General features: G+C 43.6%; 1 protein-coding gene across 1 annotated transcript in view; it reads left to right on the forward strand.

Moving 5' to 3' along the window:
• Window positions 1-15,695, forward strand: part of LOC142488226 (uncharacterized) — a 35,899-nt gene extending 20,204 nt beyond the window's left edge. Inside the window, exons 2-4 of the mRNA XM_075588600.1 lie at window positions 12,575-12,779; window positions 14,175-14,252; window positions 14,623-15,695. Of these exons, the coding sequence (XP_075444715.1) occupies window positions 12,575-12,779; window positions 14,175-14,252; window positions 14,623-15,695 (1,356 nt within the window). The remainder of the gene's footprint in view (window positions 1-12,574; window positions 12,780-14,174; window positions 14,253-14,622) is intronic.
• Window positions 15,696-16,117: the final 422 nt, after the last annotated feature.

A 16,117-nucleotide genomic window follows, 5' to 3' on the forward strand; every position in this document is an offset into this window, starting at 1 on the left:
TGACCAGGGCAAGCCACTACCTTCAGAAGATGGGACCCTCGGATGATGTGGAAGCCTATCTTCTCACGTTTGAACGCACGGCACAGAGAGAGGGATGGCCAGAAGCTGAGTGGGCTGGTCTAATCGCACCCTTCCTAAGCGGCGAACCCCAGAAGGCTTACTTTGATCTAGAGCCAGCCGAAGCTAACGTCTATGCAAAATTGAAGTTCGAGATCCTCGCCCGCCTCGGCGTAACCACGGCTGTTCGCGCCCAAAGGTTTCACGCATGGTCCTTCACGATGGATAAAGCCACCCGAAGCCAGATGTATGACCTCATCCACCTCGCCCGGAAGTGGCTACAACCCGAGATCAACTCAGCCAGCCACATCGTGGAACGGTTGGTCATGGACCAGTTCTTGAGGAAACTTCCCTCTGCCTTACGCCGTTGGGTCAGTCGGAGTGACCCCCACAATGCGGATGAGCTTGTGGCCCTCGTAGAAAGGTACAATGCAGCAGAAGAGCACCCGCAACCCACAGTCGTGGAGCAACCCCACTACCCGAGGTTCCAGGACTCTTCCAGAGACGGTAAAAGGGTACCGGGGTTAAGGGGCGCTGAAGAGCGGCGACCACCTTCACGCAGCACCAGCAACAGTGGTTCGCACACTAAGGGCAATAGCCAACATGGGGAGCCGGGAAAAGGCTCTAAGTGGGACACAGACTATGTACCTAAATGTGTAAATTGTCATGAGAGGGGCCACACAGCAAAAATCTGCCCACTAAATGATGAGCCCATGCAATGCAACAGCGTGGAACCTTATTCGCTGTTGTCCCAATGTATGGGCCCTAGCCCAGAGGACCCCTTGAATAACCATCTGTGGGCATTTGTAAAGGTTAATGGTAAGAGGGTTCGGGCACTTCTTGACTCTGGGAGCATGGTCACACTAGTGTCCGAATACCTCTTGCCCATTAAGAAGAAACAGGGAAACAGTTCACAAAGAGTGGCAATTTGTTGTATACATGGGGATAATCATGAATATTCCACTGTTGATGTTTTTTTTGAAACAGAGTTTGGTTCTTTAGATTTCAAGGTGGGTATTGTACCCAAACTGGCACATGATGTGTTAATAGGGACCGACTTTCCCCATTTTCTAAAAATGTGGTCCCCCGCTCAGAATAGCGCCCAGAGTTCAATAGCGGACCATAACGAAGTATTAGAAGAAACAAATCCTTTCCCTTTTTCAGAAATGGAGGTTGACGAGGGCCCAAATAAGAAGGGGGAAAAGGAGGAGTGCTGTAAAATTCCCTTCCCCATCACTACTTTGGTAGGGAATACCCCAAATCAAGATGTTGAGCAGACACTTACCACCCCAGAACCGGATAAGACCCTCGCTGACCTAGAGGTCAGTCCTGGGAGTTTTAAGAAGGCCCAGTGGGAGGACCCCACATTAGCGGTAGCAAGGGGAAATATACGGGACCAGAATAGTACTCCTGGCCAACCAGATAGGTCACTTGCTTACCCCTACTTCGAGGTAGAGAACGACCTAGTATATCGGGTTGATAAAAGGAAATCAGTTACAACTAAACAATTGTTGGTACCACGGACATTCCGTAACGTAGTATTACACCTCGCACATAGTCATCCATTGGGGGGACACCTAGGGGTGGAAAAGACAAAAGAAAAGGTTCTCCGAAGCTTCTATTGGCCTGGGGTTCTGGCAGAAATTACGAATTATTGTTCCTCATGCCCAGAATGTCAGATCACCGCCCCGTTCAAGACGTACCGCAGCCCATTGGTACCCCTTCCCATAATAGAGGTACCATTTGACCGGATTGCTATGGATCTAGTAGGACCCCTAATAAAGTCTGCTAGGGGACATCAGCATATATTGGTAATATTAGATTATGCCACCCGATATCCGGAGGCAGTTCCCCTACGTAGCACCTCAGCTAAAAACATAGCAAAAGAGTTAGTAGTTCTGTTTTCCCGGGTCGGGATTCCTAAGGAGATTCTATCTGACCAGGGAACACCATTTATGTCCCAAGTAACGAAAGAGCTATGTAAACTCCTAAAAATCAAGCATCTCAGAACCTCAGTCTATCATCCACAAACAGATGGTTTAGTGGAAAGGTTCAATAAAACCTTAAAGAGCATGTTACGGCGGGCGGTTGATAAAGATGGGAAAAACTGGGATTGTTTGTTACCGTACCTGTTATTTGCCATTAGGGAAGTTCCCCAATCATCCACAGGCTTCTCCCCGTTTGAACTATTGTATGGCCGACACCCAAGGGGCTTACTGGATATAGCCAAAGAGACTTGGGAACACGAGGTTACCCCTTACAGAAGTGTAATAGAGCATGTTGCCCAGATGCAGGACCGCATTGCTGCAGTCCTACCCATAGTGAGGGAACACATGGAGAAAGCTCAAGAAGCACAGAGGAATACATATAATAAGGGTGCTAGGGTCAGAATTTTTTCTCCAGGTGATAGGGTACTAGTTCTGGTTCCCACCGTGGAGAGTAAATTCCTTGCTAAATGGCATGGGCCATATGAGGTCTTGGAAAGAGTGGGAGAAGTAAATTATAAGGTAAGACAGCCAGGTAGGAGGAAACCTGAGCAAATTTACCATATAAACCTACTCAAGCCCTGGAAAGATAGAGAAGTCTTGTTAACCCTAGTACCCCCAGGTCCGTCAGAGAATCAAGAAACTGACCCAGAGGTTAGCATAGCTGAAACCCTGTCTGTTCATCAGAAACGAGAGGTTCAGAATTTAGTGAAAAGAAACAAAGAAATCTTCTCTATACGGCCAGGTAGAACTAGCGTAATTGAACATGACCTAGTCTCTGAACCGGGGGTCCGAGTTAACCTTAAACCGTACCGAATCCCAGAGGCCAAAAGAAAGGCTATAAGTTTAGAGGTTAAAAAAATGCTAAAACTAGGTGTAATTGAGGAATCCCAAAGTGGGTGGAACAGCCCTATAGTCTTAGTCCCAAAGCCAGATGGTACAACAAGGTTTTGTAATGACTACCGGAAACTAAACGCGGTGTCAAAATTTGATACTTATCCTATGCCCAGGGTAGATGAACTTGTAGAGAGACTGGGCAAAGCCCGATATCTCACAACCCTAGACCTAACAAAAGGGTACTGGCAGGTTCCCCTCACAGAAAGGGCAAAAGAAAAGACAGCCTTCTCAACCCCAGACGGCCTCTTTCAGTATAAGGTGTTGCCTTTTGGCTTACATGGAGCTCCCGCCACATTCCAAAGAATGATGGATAAAATTTTAAAACCACATGCTCGGTATGCTGCCGCCTACCTGGATGATGTGGTAATCCATAGTGAAGATTGGCAATCCCACCTTCCAAAGGTCCAAGCTGTGCTTGACGCAGTCCGGTCTGCTGGACTAACTGCTAACCCCGCTAAATGCACTATTGGTCTGGAGGAGGCCAAGTATCTGGGATATTCTATTGGCAGAGGTTTACTCAAACCCCAAACACTCAAAGTGGAGGCGATACAAAATTGGCCAAGGCCAGTTACAAAAAAACAAGTAAGGACCTTTTTGGGGTTAATTGGGTACTATAGAAGGTTTATTCCCAATTTTGCAACTAAGGCAACCCCACTAACTGACCTCACAAAAGCAAGAGGACCGCTAATGGTAAAGTGGTCCCCCGAAACCGAACAGGCCTTTAGATGCCTGAAAGAAGCTCTCTGTGCCCAACTAGTGTTGGTCACACCTGACTTCTCCAAAGAGTTCGTAGTCCAAACCGACGCATCTGAGGTAGGGCTGGGGGCGGTACTCTCCCAGGAGTCTCAAGGTGAGGAGCACCCCATCCTTTATTTAAGTAGGAAACTAAATCCCCAGGAGAAAAATTACTCCATAGTAGAGAAAGAGTGTCTCGCAATAAAGTGGGCTGTAGAGACGCTCAAATACTACCTGTTGGGGAGAAAATTCCGGTTGGTCACAGATCATGCACCCCTTACCTGGATGTGTCAAAACAGGGAAAAGAATGCTAGAGTGACCAGGTGGTTCCTAAGCCTACAACCCTTTAAATTTTCTGTGGAACACAGGTCAGGGCACAAACATGGCAATGCTGACGGGTTGTCAAGGATGCACTCCCTAATATCCATGGTCGCTCATCCCTCGAGGTCTGAGCTGGGGGGGAGGATATGTGACAGAAACCAGGGGATGGTAATAAATTCCGTATATAGGGCTCCCAGGATACTAGACAGTTTCTATCCTGTTTGGCCTGGGAGTGCAGCCTTATAATACATACACTCCATCCCACAGTTTGGCAAGCGCTGGAACTGAGGGATGAGAGATCCAGACCAGAGTTTGTCTGCTGCCTGATTTCTGCCACCTGTCATGCTAATTAGGAATCAGGTATGAAAGACTGATTTCCTGTTTGCTCTGGTCTCCCCACAAGAGCCAGGAGGCTGGAAGGCTGCTGAACTACAGAGGGGAGAAGCCTCTTCCCCAAACAGGTTCAATCTTTCTGTTCATTTGTGTAAGACTGCAAAAGTACCGTGTTTTGATGTTGGAAGTGGAAAAGCCACTTCCAACCCTGAGTCAGGGATATCTAAGTTAAGTTATCGCTCAGGTGAGCAGCTTTTGTTTTGATCTGTTTTCTGTTGTATGCACTGTGGCAGTCTCAGTGCCTGGGACTGAATAAACCAGGCATAGCCTGTTTAAAGGAACAGTACGTGACGCCTCATCATTTAACCTACCCTAAAAGACCGTGTTCTAAACAGTCCCGGACAAACGACGGAGCCCCGGAGTAAGCCGTTTGTCACAATATATATATATATATATATATATATATATATATATATATATATATATATATATATATATATATATATATATATATATATTTGTTTATCTTCATGTATTTATTTATTTATTTAGATTTATTTATTTACTGTGCTGCTGCTGTGTGTGAATTTTTTTCGTAGTGGGTAGTGGGTGTGGGTGTGGTTATTTACACGGGATCCCCCTCCCCACATTTACATACAGTACACTGCACTCAGAAACACAGGCAGGGAGATTTAACCGACACAATAGGGGGAGGGGGGCTTACGCAGATTAGTCAAAGCAGGGAAGTTTAGCAGACACAATAGAGGGAGGGGTTTTTACATAGATTACAGTCAAGGCAGGGAAGTTTAACACACACAATACGGGGGAGGGGGTTTTACATAGATTAGTCAAGGCAGGGAAGTTTAATACACACAATAGGGGGAGGGGGTCTTACACAGGTTACAGTCAAGGCAGGGAGGTTTAACACACACATTAAAAATATGTATTTAATGTATTTATTGTTTATTCTGCCATAACCCTTCATTGCCTTAGCGGCTATCAGCTATGGTAACGAAGCAGCATTTCTGTATTTTTAATAATATTGTGCAGGAGCAGGGGGTCCCCTGAGCATTAACCAACGCGGTTCAGCTCTGGAGACCCCCTGCACATGTACTCTATGTACACTATGAATAAAAATGTATTTTAAATGTATTTATTTATATTAATTTATTTATTTAGATTTATTTATTTATTTTTTGGGCGGCTGCTGTGTGTGAGTTTTTTTTATTGTGGGTTGTGGGGGTGGGTGAAGGGGGTATTAGCCCCAACGTTGGTTGTTTAGGGCTAGCGGGGGTCTAGCGGGAGGCCTTAACCCCTTCATGACCGTAGCGGTATTAACTGCTACGGCCGGGAAGGGGTTAAGTGCACCCGCAACCCCCCCGCAAGTCCTAAACTCACACCAAGGGCCAAATACCCCCTTCACCCACCCCTGCTACCCACAATAAAGCGGGCACGGTGGGTTAACCCCTTCATTGCCTTAGCGGCTATCAGCTATGGTAACGAAGCAGCATTTCTGTATTTTTAATAATATTGTGCAGGAGCAGGGGGTCCCCTGAGCATTAATTTCTGGCTCAGGGAACCCCCTGCTCACTGTACAATATTATTAAAAATACAGAAATGCTGCTTCGTTACCATAGCACATAGCCGCAAAGGTAAAGAACGATTCTTTATTGATGTGTGTGTTTTATTTATACTGTACATGTGCAGAGTGTCTCCGGAGCAGAAACGTTTTTGTTTTAAGTCCGGGGACCCCCTGCTTCCCGAGATACAGGCCCCTTTAGGGGGTGCCGGTATCCCTCTGCTTTGTTTACATGCCGCGGTCACGTGATCCGGACCTTTAAATGCAGAGGGATAACGGCACCTCGTAAAGGGGCCTGTATCTTGGGGAGCAGGGGGTCCCCGGACCTGAAACCAATGCAGTTCAGCTCCGGAGACCCCCTGCACATCTACACTATGAATAAAAATGTATTTTAAATAATTTTTAATGTGCCGATGTTTGCGCTGAGAGAGCAGCGGTTCTCTCTCTGCTGCAAACACATCTTGCCAGGGGACGGCCTATAGTATCATTGATGTGCATATACAGTACTGTATGTGTATGTTAGGGGTTATAGGGGTTGTTGTTATACAGTATATACTGTATATATACAGTATATACTGCATCACAATTCATGAATTTCTCTGCTTCAAAGACAACAGCTCGCAAACGCCCCCATGCGTTTTTACACGGCATTGCAGTATTGCAGCCAGCGGGAATAAACTGCTTAAATCACGGGCGCGATATAACGCTATATACCCCGGGAGAAAACGACACAAAACCGCAGATAACCGGGATACTCCGAAATTCGCGGAGCTAGCCAAGTAAGAATAAAGTTGGTCGGTAGTGTATATTGTTTATATTGCTGCATATTAATAGAACAATATATTGTGTAGATCTATCTCATTTTATAGTTATTTCGGTATATTTATATAACAACAGTATATATATTGTTTATATTGCTGCATATTAATAGAACAATATATTGTGTATATCTACTGTATCTAATTTTATAGTTATTTCGGTATATTTATATAACAACAGTATATATATTGTTTATATTGCTGCATATTAATAGAACAATATATTGTGTAGATCTCTCTAATTGTATACTATTTTTTACTGCAAATGATGTGCTGTGCTTGTGGCCTACTGCACTGTAACTTACCGGATTGTTGATTTTCTGTACATTGTAGGGAGACAACTCTTCTGGTCGAAAAAATAAGTGAAGAGAATGATGAGAAGAGTGCATTAAGGGTCAAATACACTCTGCAGCAAAATCACAATCTCACTGTATCCGAGACCAGCATAAAGAGGGTGAGACGCAGAATTGGATGGAAATATGGACGTGTGAGGTTAGTACTGGACAGTACAGGAGGTAAAAGTGTTGTTTAAGAAATTGTACTGTACCTCTAAAATTATTTATTCCTTGTCATTACAGAGCGTACCCTATGATAAGGGACGTTAACAAAATCAAGAGAGTGGTCCAGACCCAGGCATGGATCAACAGTGGAGAAACTTTCAAGGATTGCATCTTCACTGACGAGTCTACTGTTTCGCTGGAGAGATTTGCCACCTTTGCATTCCACAAAAAAGGTTGCATATCTATGAAGCCGCGTCCAAAACACCCAGTGAAGATGCATGTGTGGGGTGCCATCTCTAGGCGTGGACCAGGCGTGGATCGTCATCTTTGAAGGTACAGTAAAATGTATGTCACACGCTTTTGCCTTACGCACTGTACTGTACTAGTGTGCAGTTTATTGAGCACTTTTCTTTTCTTGTTATAGGAATCATGAATAAAGCTTTCTTCCAAGACAAAATTGTGCCTGAGATTGTGGAATACATCACACGTGAGTTCCCGGATGATTACCGTTTCTACCAGGACAAAGACCCGAAGCACACCGCGTCAACAGCGCATATCCTTGAGCGCGGTATCAACTGGGTGAAGACGCCAGCGGAGTAAGTGCGGTAACCGTGTCTCATTTTTTAGCACTGTTTTTACTGTGTACTGTATCTCTTAAACTAATTGTCCTTTTTTCCCCCCTCCAATGACAGATCGCCAGACTTCAATCCTATCGAAATGGTCTGGCATCAGCTGAAGGACCATACCCGAAAAGTCGTGAAACCCTCCAAAAAGGATGAGTTGGCGCAAGGCATACTGAGATTTGGGAACGATGTACTCACCGTGGAACGATGCAATAAATATATTGACCACATTGCGACTGTGTTGCCCATTGTGATCGCGCGTAATGGGCAAGCATCAGGAAAGTAGTATATATATTATTACAGTATATATTATATATTATTAATTAATATTATTATCAATGTGCATTATTCATGATTATCCACCGGCCGGCCCTCAATTTCCATCTGACAGAAGAATTTAATAAAGACTGCATTATGTATTATTCATGATTATTTTTATATATTTTTTTTGTTCCTGATAAAATAAAATAAATATATATTTACATTCATGATACACACACACACACCTACACCAAAGAAAAAGAAAGAATGACAAAAAGTGGTAATTTACTGCATCAACAACATGAATCAGTTAATGTTTTTTTTAACTCATAGAGAGGTGATGCTCGGCTAGGGACGGATTAAAAACACAATGGCAAGCGTTTTATATTTGTTTTTTTTGTTCCTGATAAAATAAAATAAATATTTATTTACACTGGCGACACACTTTATTGAAGTGTGGCCAGTTCCGCAAGCCGGGAGATTTCCCGGCTTGCAAGTGGCATCCCCTCGGCGTGCCGCGCGTCACCGATGCGTGGTCACGCGTCATCGGGTGCCTGCGCCCCCTGCACGCGCGTCCAGGGCTCCCCGAGGGAGCCCTGGTGTCCCGCGATGTGGGGGACGGCGGCAGGGGGTTCCGGGGGACCCGGCGGACCCGGAGAGGAGAGGGGGAAGCCGCGATCGGCGGGCCTCTCCTCCGCTGCTTCGGCGCGCGCCCGGCACCCTCCGGCGCGCGCCAGGTAACTGCTACGGCCGAGAACGGGCAAATGCTCGAATAAACTCGGCCGCAGCAGTACATACATGATAATCATAATCATTGACAACAACCCCCCCCCCCCACACCTACTGTACACCAAAGAAAAAGAAAGAATGACAAAATAACATGAATCAGTTAATGGTTTTTTTTACTCTCAATTCTCACAGTGCTGTGCAAATCAGATTTAGATATCAAATTCGAGAAGGGATTTTCCAAAGCGTTACCGTAAACAAAGCCTCAAAGGGTTGGGGGGGGGGTTGGGTGGGTCATGCGCAGTAATCAGCTAGCTCCCATCTCAAAGAGGATTACACGCAAGCGCATAGAGATGTGATGCTCGGCTAGGGACGGATTAAAAACACAATGACAAGCTTCAGAAAGTGAATGACTCTGTAGATAAGAGTTTCAAATCCTTGAGCGAACCTTGTGTGTGTGCGTGGGGGAGGGGGGTACAGGATACAGCAGCATGAATGATTAGCTCTACTGCAGTTCAAAGAAATTGCATATTTTCAAAAGGCAGGTCATCATAATAATTTGATCCCTACACCCCCAAATACAGTACATAAAAAGCACACAAATCAACCATGTGCAGTCATACGCATAGTGTCGCAGTCAAAAGCTACAGCACAGATTGAATATCGTAATATCAAGATGGTTTATGCAGGCTTGTGGAGAAAATAAAAATAAAAAATGAGGAGAAAAAAAAAATATTTTTTTTTGGTCACTCACTCAAGCAAGCAGTGGTGAACTTTCAGACGCATGCGCAATAATCATCAGCTATCAAGCAGGAATGTGATTGAAACCAGAAAGACACACATTCAAAGGAATGGTGTGGGAGAGGTGTACTGTACTGTAGATAAGAAGTTGAAATACTGCAGTGCAGTAAATTATCCTGTGTGTGTGCGGGGGCGAGCGAGGGGAGAGCGCTGTACTGTATATGCCGAAATGTGACACTGTTACAGCACACACCACACGCCTATGCGTTTCAACAATTTTCAAATGAGATATACAGCACTGCACATGCATGTATAAATATGCAAATTTACAATTACTGCGCGCGCACATGCAGACTGTGTACTGACGTAGGTTGAACTGCTAAAGTACTGTATTAGACTTCCAAGACAACAGCTCGCGAATGCCCCCCTGGGTTTTTAGACGGTATTGCAGTATTGCAGACAGCGATAATAAAATGCTAATACTACGAGCGCTAAAATAACGCAATTCACTCAGGAACAAAAAAAAACGCATCTGCCCGCGATTATCAGAGCGCCGCGGATCCGGCCGCATTAGGATAAAGGCGGCCGCCACTGTACAATGTGCCACTTTGACATGTGCTGCAAGCAGACTAAAGCTGTTCTGACTGGGTTTATATGGGCCTAAAAAGTCACCTGACAGTTTGGTTCTGTCTACTTAATTAGCACATCTGTGGCAAATTAAAACAGATAGTTTTCTACCCAGGGTGTTCCCTGCCTAGGTGTGAAAGCTTAATTCAATTAAGAGTTGAAGGAGACAGGATTCAGATGTGGGATATTACCTAAGATTGTTTCAGTTGCATATACTAACATACACACAGCAAAGGGTTGAAGGAGACAGGATTCAGATGTGGGATATTACCTAAGATTGTTTCAGTTGCATATACTAACATACACACAGCAAAGGGTTGAAGGAGACAGGATTCAGATGTGGGATATTACCTAAGATTGTTTCAGTTGCATATACTAACATATGCAGAGCAAAGGGTTGAAGGAGACAGGATTCAGATGTGGGATATTACCTGAGGAGAGAAAATGATCTTGTTAGGATAAGAGGTCCTTCCTTTTAAACTTCAGTTGTCCAGTCCTGCCACTTACAATGTGCCACTTGGACATGTGCTGCAGGCACATGTGGATTATGTTAATACTAGTTTCTTTCTTTTTTTATTTATTTTTTGGGTGGGTGGAGCTTAGTTCCTATTCAGAATGTACTATTGAATATAGCTTTGTTATACAGGTTTTATACCATTATGCAAGTAAGTGTGCTGTAGCAGTAAAGAAAAAAAGGTTATATCTGTTGCGCTTGGCCCCAAGGTAAATATATAAAAAAAATAGTATACAACCGGATGGAAGGTGGTGTCCACTTGGGCTCTCCTCATGAAGACAATCAATCATGTAAAAAATATAAAAGCAAACATAGGGCCTCATGCAGTAAGCGTCGATTAAGTGAAATCGGCAAGCTTACCGATTAGTCATGTTAATGGCGATTTTTCCTCTCCGTATGCAGTAAGTGCCGAATACATTCAAAATCAACCCGAAAACAAATCCGCCCACTCTCACGATGATTAGCCGATCACACACAGGTGTATCGGCGTGCGTGGCGGGGTGCTGATAGGTTGCCCAATCACAAATCTTGCTGAATCAGGCGAAACAAGCATGTATTGGATTGCGCGCCATATTTAAAGGCAACGTGTACTGCTAATCATTCTCTGTGTTGTTGGGAGTGAGAGAGAGACGCACAGAGCTGGCTGATTGAACATTTGCATATTGACGGAGATACTTGTTGTGTATTGGGTGAGCTTTGTCCATTGTTGTTTTGTTTACATCTTTGTCTTGTTTTATATGTGGAAGTGTTTCGTGTGATTGGCTGTACATTAGTTGTCTGTTTTTTGTGAGTGCTGGAAGTATGCCCGCAAAGCGTGGGAAGAGTGATGCTGGTGGGAGTGGGAGTGCTACTCGTGCGAGTACGCGTCGGAGTGAACGTACTGTTCAGGGGAGTGATGTTGCTGGTGCACCGAGTGGTGTTGCTGGGAGTGGGAGTGCTGGTGCTGGGAGTGGGAGTGTTGTTGCTGGGAGTGGGAGTGCTGTTGCTGTGAGTGGGAGTGCTGTTGCTGTGAGTGGGAGTGTTGTTGCTGGGAGTGGGAGTGCTGTTGCTGGGAGTGGGAGTGCTGTTGCTGGGAGTGGGAGTGCTGGTGCTAGGAGTGGGAGTGCTGGTGCTAGGAGTGGGAGTGCTGGTGCTAGGAGTGGGAGTGCTGGTGCTGTGAGTGCTGCTGGTGGCGCAGTTGCTGATGGGGTGTCTGGTGGTGGCGTGCTTGCTGGTGGGCAGCTTTTGGAGGCTCTTCCATTGGAAGAAGGAGAGTCCAGTCAGCACCAGCCAAGCTCTGACCCTAAACCTGCTCGGAAGAAACGTGTGGAGAAGCCACGTAATCCTCGCTTCAATGACCAGGAAAATACAGCTCTTGTCACTGGCATTCTGGAGCACTATGACAGTATATATGGACATTTACTAGGTAAGTGTACCTTTACATTTATTATTCAAATACATGTGATCCTAGGTCATCTGAGTTTTGTTCATATGCAAATATGGGTTCAGAATATCTTTCTATGTTAATTAGTCTGGAAACACAGCTTTTTATCATGCCTTACAAGGACAACTAAACACAGGCGGTCAATTTGCCATAACTGCATACAATATGAATGCAACCTTGCTTACATGTATAGGTTTAGTAGTGAATGCTCATGTGCTTCACATATTACACATAAAACAGCATGTTTGCTATCTCTTGGAACAGCTAGCAGTGTAGGAAACTGGTGCTTCTATTATTAATCATTTACCTCATATATTTTATATGTTTTTCAAGGGCGGACAAGTTCAGCAAGCAGAAAAGAAATGTGGGACACAATAGTCATTGGTGTCAATGCGTGTGGGAATCATGTGAGGGACAAGCGGAATTGTCACAAGAGATTTGATGATATTAGGTCCAAATTGAAAAAGAAAATACAACACCAACGCGTGCATGCTACTGGCACTGGAGGTGGGCCCACACCACAACGTCTCATATTAAGTCCATTGGAGGAGCTGCTTCGGGCAAAATTACTTCCCGTCGTCGTGGAAGGCTTACCTGGTGACCGTGATATAGGAATTTACCCCTCACAATTTCCACCAGGTGAGAAATATTACTGTACTAGGCGTGTCGTTGCTTACAGTTATTTTGCATAGTTACACTGCTTTTTATACTGTCTTCACAATATAAGCATACCTGCATCTATGTATGTATATGTCTGATTCTGTATATATATATATCTCAAAATAGACATATATGTTGTAGTCCTACTAAAAGCAGTAACTAATATAGCACGTGCCATTGCGTGCTCATTTACATGTGAATTCCCAAAATGCATTGCTGCAGTGGAAGCAATTGATGGTGGGCGAAGATGGGGAACAACAGGGTAGTACACATGTGTAACACATGTTAATGAGAAATTATTAGTAGCTACAGGTACAGAACAGAAATATGTATAATATTATTGTGTATTTTATTTATTTTACTCCGACAAACATGACATTACTGCCTATTTTAAGCATGCATCAAATATATTGCATGCAACGGCCTACAAACATCACTTGCACTAACACATCTATAGTTGTTTATGAAAAGGTCCATTTTTGCTTTAAGTCATATACAGACAGCATAATGAGGCACACGTATCATATTTTATGTCATTGTTTTCATAACTTCAAAACTGCACACGACTATTTAGCTCATCTACCATTGTGTTAAAGCAGCTGCAATTAATATCTCATCACAGCATACACTTCAACAGAGGGGGTGGGGTTCAGCACACACACTAATTACAGCCTCATTTTAGGGTCAACTTAGTTCACACCATTTTCACCTGTTTCAAGTAATTGAAAGGTGTGGCTGATTAGGCTTTTTGGGGAAGGGAATACCGTTCTTACAACCTGACTAGCACAACTGAAGTTAATCACACTCATTTGAAAGCTTCACTTTAGCTACTAAATGCCCCAACAACTCATTACTTATCAAAGCGTACGTCACACATTAGTTCACTCATATCTATAGTTGAACTACTATCAACGACACATTATCACACACTGCATGTGTTGTCTTGTTGAGTCACAGCCACATTCAGGTGTGCCACATCTTATATTAATGTACCACACATATCCTCTACCAAAAACAACACTTTTTGCAATATGACCACCTTCATGATAACCATTGTGAATGGTCATCTCATGATAGTTATGTACATTATGATACTGATATCACTACACAACATATGATTTTTATGTACAAATTTTATCTATTTATCCTCACGCATTACTGCAGGAACATAGTATGTTTTATGTTAGGGAACTCAAAAGTTCTAAGTACACAGGCATGCACATTGTTATTACAACTATTTATGTTCACTTTCACACACACATTTTGGGTTAAGGAAATGATGCTGTTAGGTACTCATAAATACAGAACATACAATAACTGTTTGTTCAATATTTACACATGTAAATGTAAAACTTATGTTATTGTTATATATAGTTGCCCCTGAAGGACATGTGTCACCTGAGACTGAACAAGTGTCTTCACCTGGGTCAGCCAGCTCAACACACCTAGAAGGTGAGTGTATCAGTTGGTGGCCATATAATATGTGCTCTTCTATACAGTATGTTATGTTGTCATGTTCATTATTTGTTTTGCACATCTTCTTTAAATAGGATTACTTAGTGTCAGTGAAAATGAAGTGTAAGGCAACTTGTATTGTGTTAGTGATGTTAACTATCATGTAGGAGTTGTGAGTTTACAGCAAGTTTTCATTCACTCATATTTCATACTGAGTCCAAACATTATTCTTAAGTCAAGGTAGTTTTTAATGTGAGGTTATAAAACGTATGGAAACATGTTAGTTGTTACTTATGACACAGTACAATTACATAGTAACACAGCAGAGATTAACATGCCATTTAATAATGTGTACATTTATTTGTAGAACATGATGAAGAGGATTTTGATGATGATGATGATGATGATGATGATGATGATGATGATGCCGCCGCCGCCGCCATAGACACACAAATACAAGCAAGTGACCATGAAGAGGTTCCAATTGAAACTGTTTTACCGCCAAAACGTCCAGCAAATACCACATATGATGCAATTGTAGCTTCTGAGGGAAAAATTGTGGAAGCAGAAAATCGTCGCCATTCTGACCTGATGACAGTGCTGGAAAGGATGATTGCACTGCAGGAAGAAACAGTTTCACAATTGGCACATCTCCACAGAGTCTTCATTGAAGTGCCTAAACAGTTGCAAAAAATCAACACCTCATTCGAAGCATTAGTTGTTCAGCAAACACAAGCTAATTACTGGAGAATGACTAATGTACCACAATTCAACACCTCCCAGCCAGGATCTGTTCATGCAGGTCAGTTTTCACCACATTCATCTGATATTCATTCACCAGGCCCAAATGTTACCGGTCAAGTAGCAGACATTGCTGTGCAGGTTCCTGATGACATCCTACCGCTGCCATCTGTACAAATTCAGCAGCAGACACCTACAAAGGAGGCGACAAAAACAAAACAAGACACACATGAAACAGACCAACCATCACTTGTGCAGTGTCTACCAACTTGCTCACATGTGTCAGTGGGCACAAGCCCTGTCCGTGAACAGTCACTACCCAAAAGCCCTGTAGGTGAGTCACTGCCCAAAAGCCCTGTAGGTGAATCGCTGCCCAAAAGCCCTGTAGGTGAATCGCTGCCCAAAAGCCCTGTAGGTGAATCGCTGCCCAAAAGCCCTGTAGGTGAGTCACTGGCCACAAGCCCTGTAGGTGAACAGTCACTACCCAAAAGCCCTGTAGGTGAGTCACTGCCCAAAAGCCCTGTAGGTGAATCACTGCCCAAAAGCCCTGTAGGTGAGTCACTGGCCACAAGCCCTGCCCGTGAAGTGCCAGAGGCCACTCAAAGTGGCTCTGTTGTGCCTAAAGTTGGTGGCAAAAGGAAAATTCAAGAGACAACAAGCAGGCCTGTTACTCGCTCGCAAAAGGAACAAAAAAAATAAATGTTATAATTCAGAAAATATGTCTTTGGCCTTGTTTTGTTGACTTCAGATTATCTAATTACTATTGTATGTATGCTGAAGACTGTGTTGTTTCCAAACTTTCAAGTATGTTCTTGTACACGTGAAGTTTTGGAAATGTTAACACTCCTAATTAATGAATAGTGTTATAAATATTTATGTTTTAATCGTCTGTTCAGTAATGGTCCACCAGGAGCCAGTTGCTAAGTTTAGAGAAGCTGCCATTGACTTTGCAGCAAAACATTGCATTTGGGTGTGTTAATTGATGTAATCATTGCATGTGCATATTATTTTCATGCAATTATAAAAGCACCTATTTAACTGCAAACATCTTTCTTGTACGTGTACAGCAGGATTTTGTGTTAAATATTACTTACCTTTGGTGGCCATTGTAATGTTGTCCT

The sequence above is a fragment of the Ascaphus truei genome, chromosome 2 (assembly GCF_040206685.1).
Source record: "Ascaphus truei isolate aAscTru1 chromosome 2, aAscTru1.hap1, whole genome shotgun sequence".
NCBI lineage: Eukaryota > Metazoa > Chordata > Amphibia > Anura > Ascaphidae > Ascaphus > Ascaphus truei.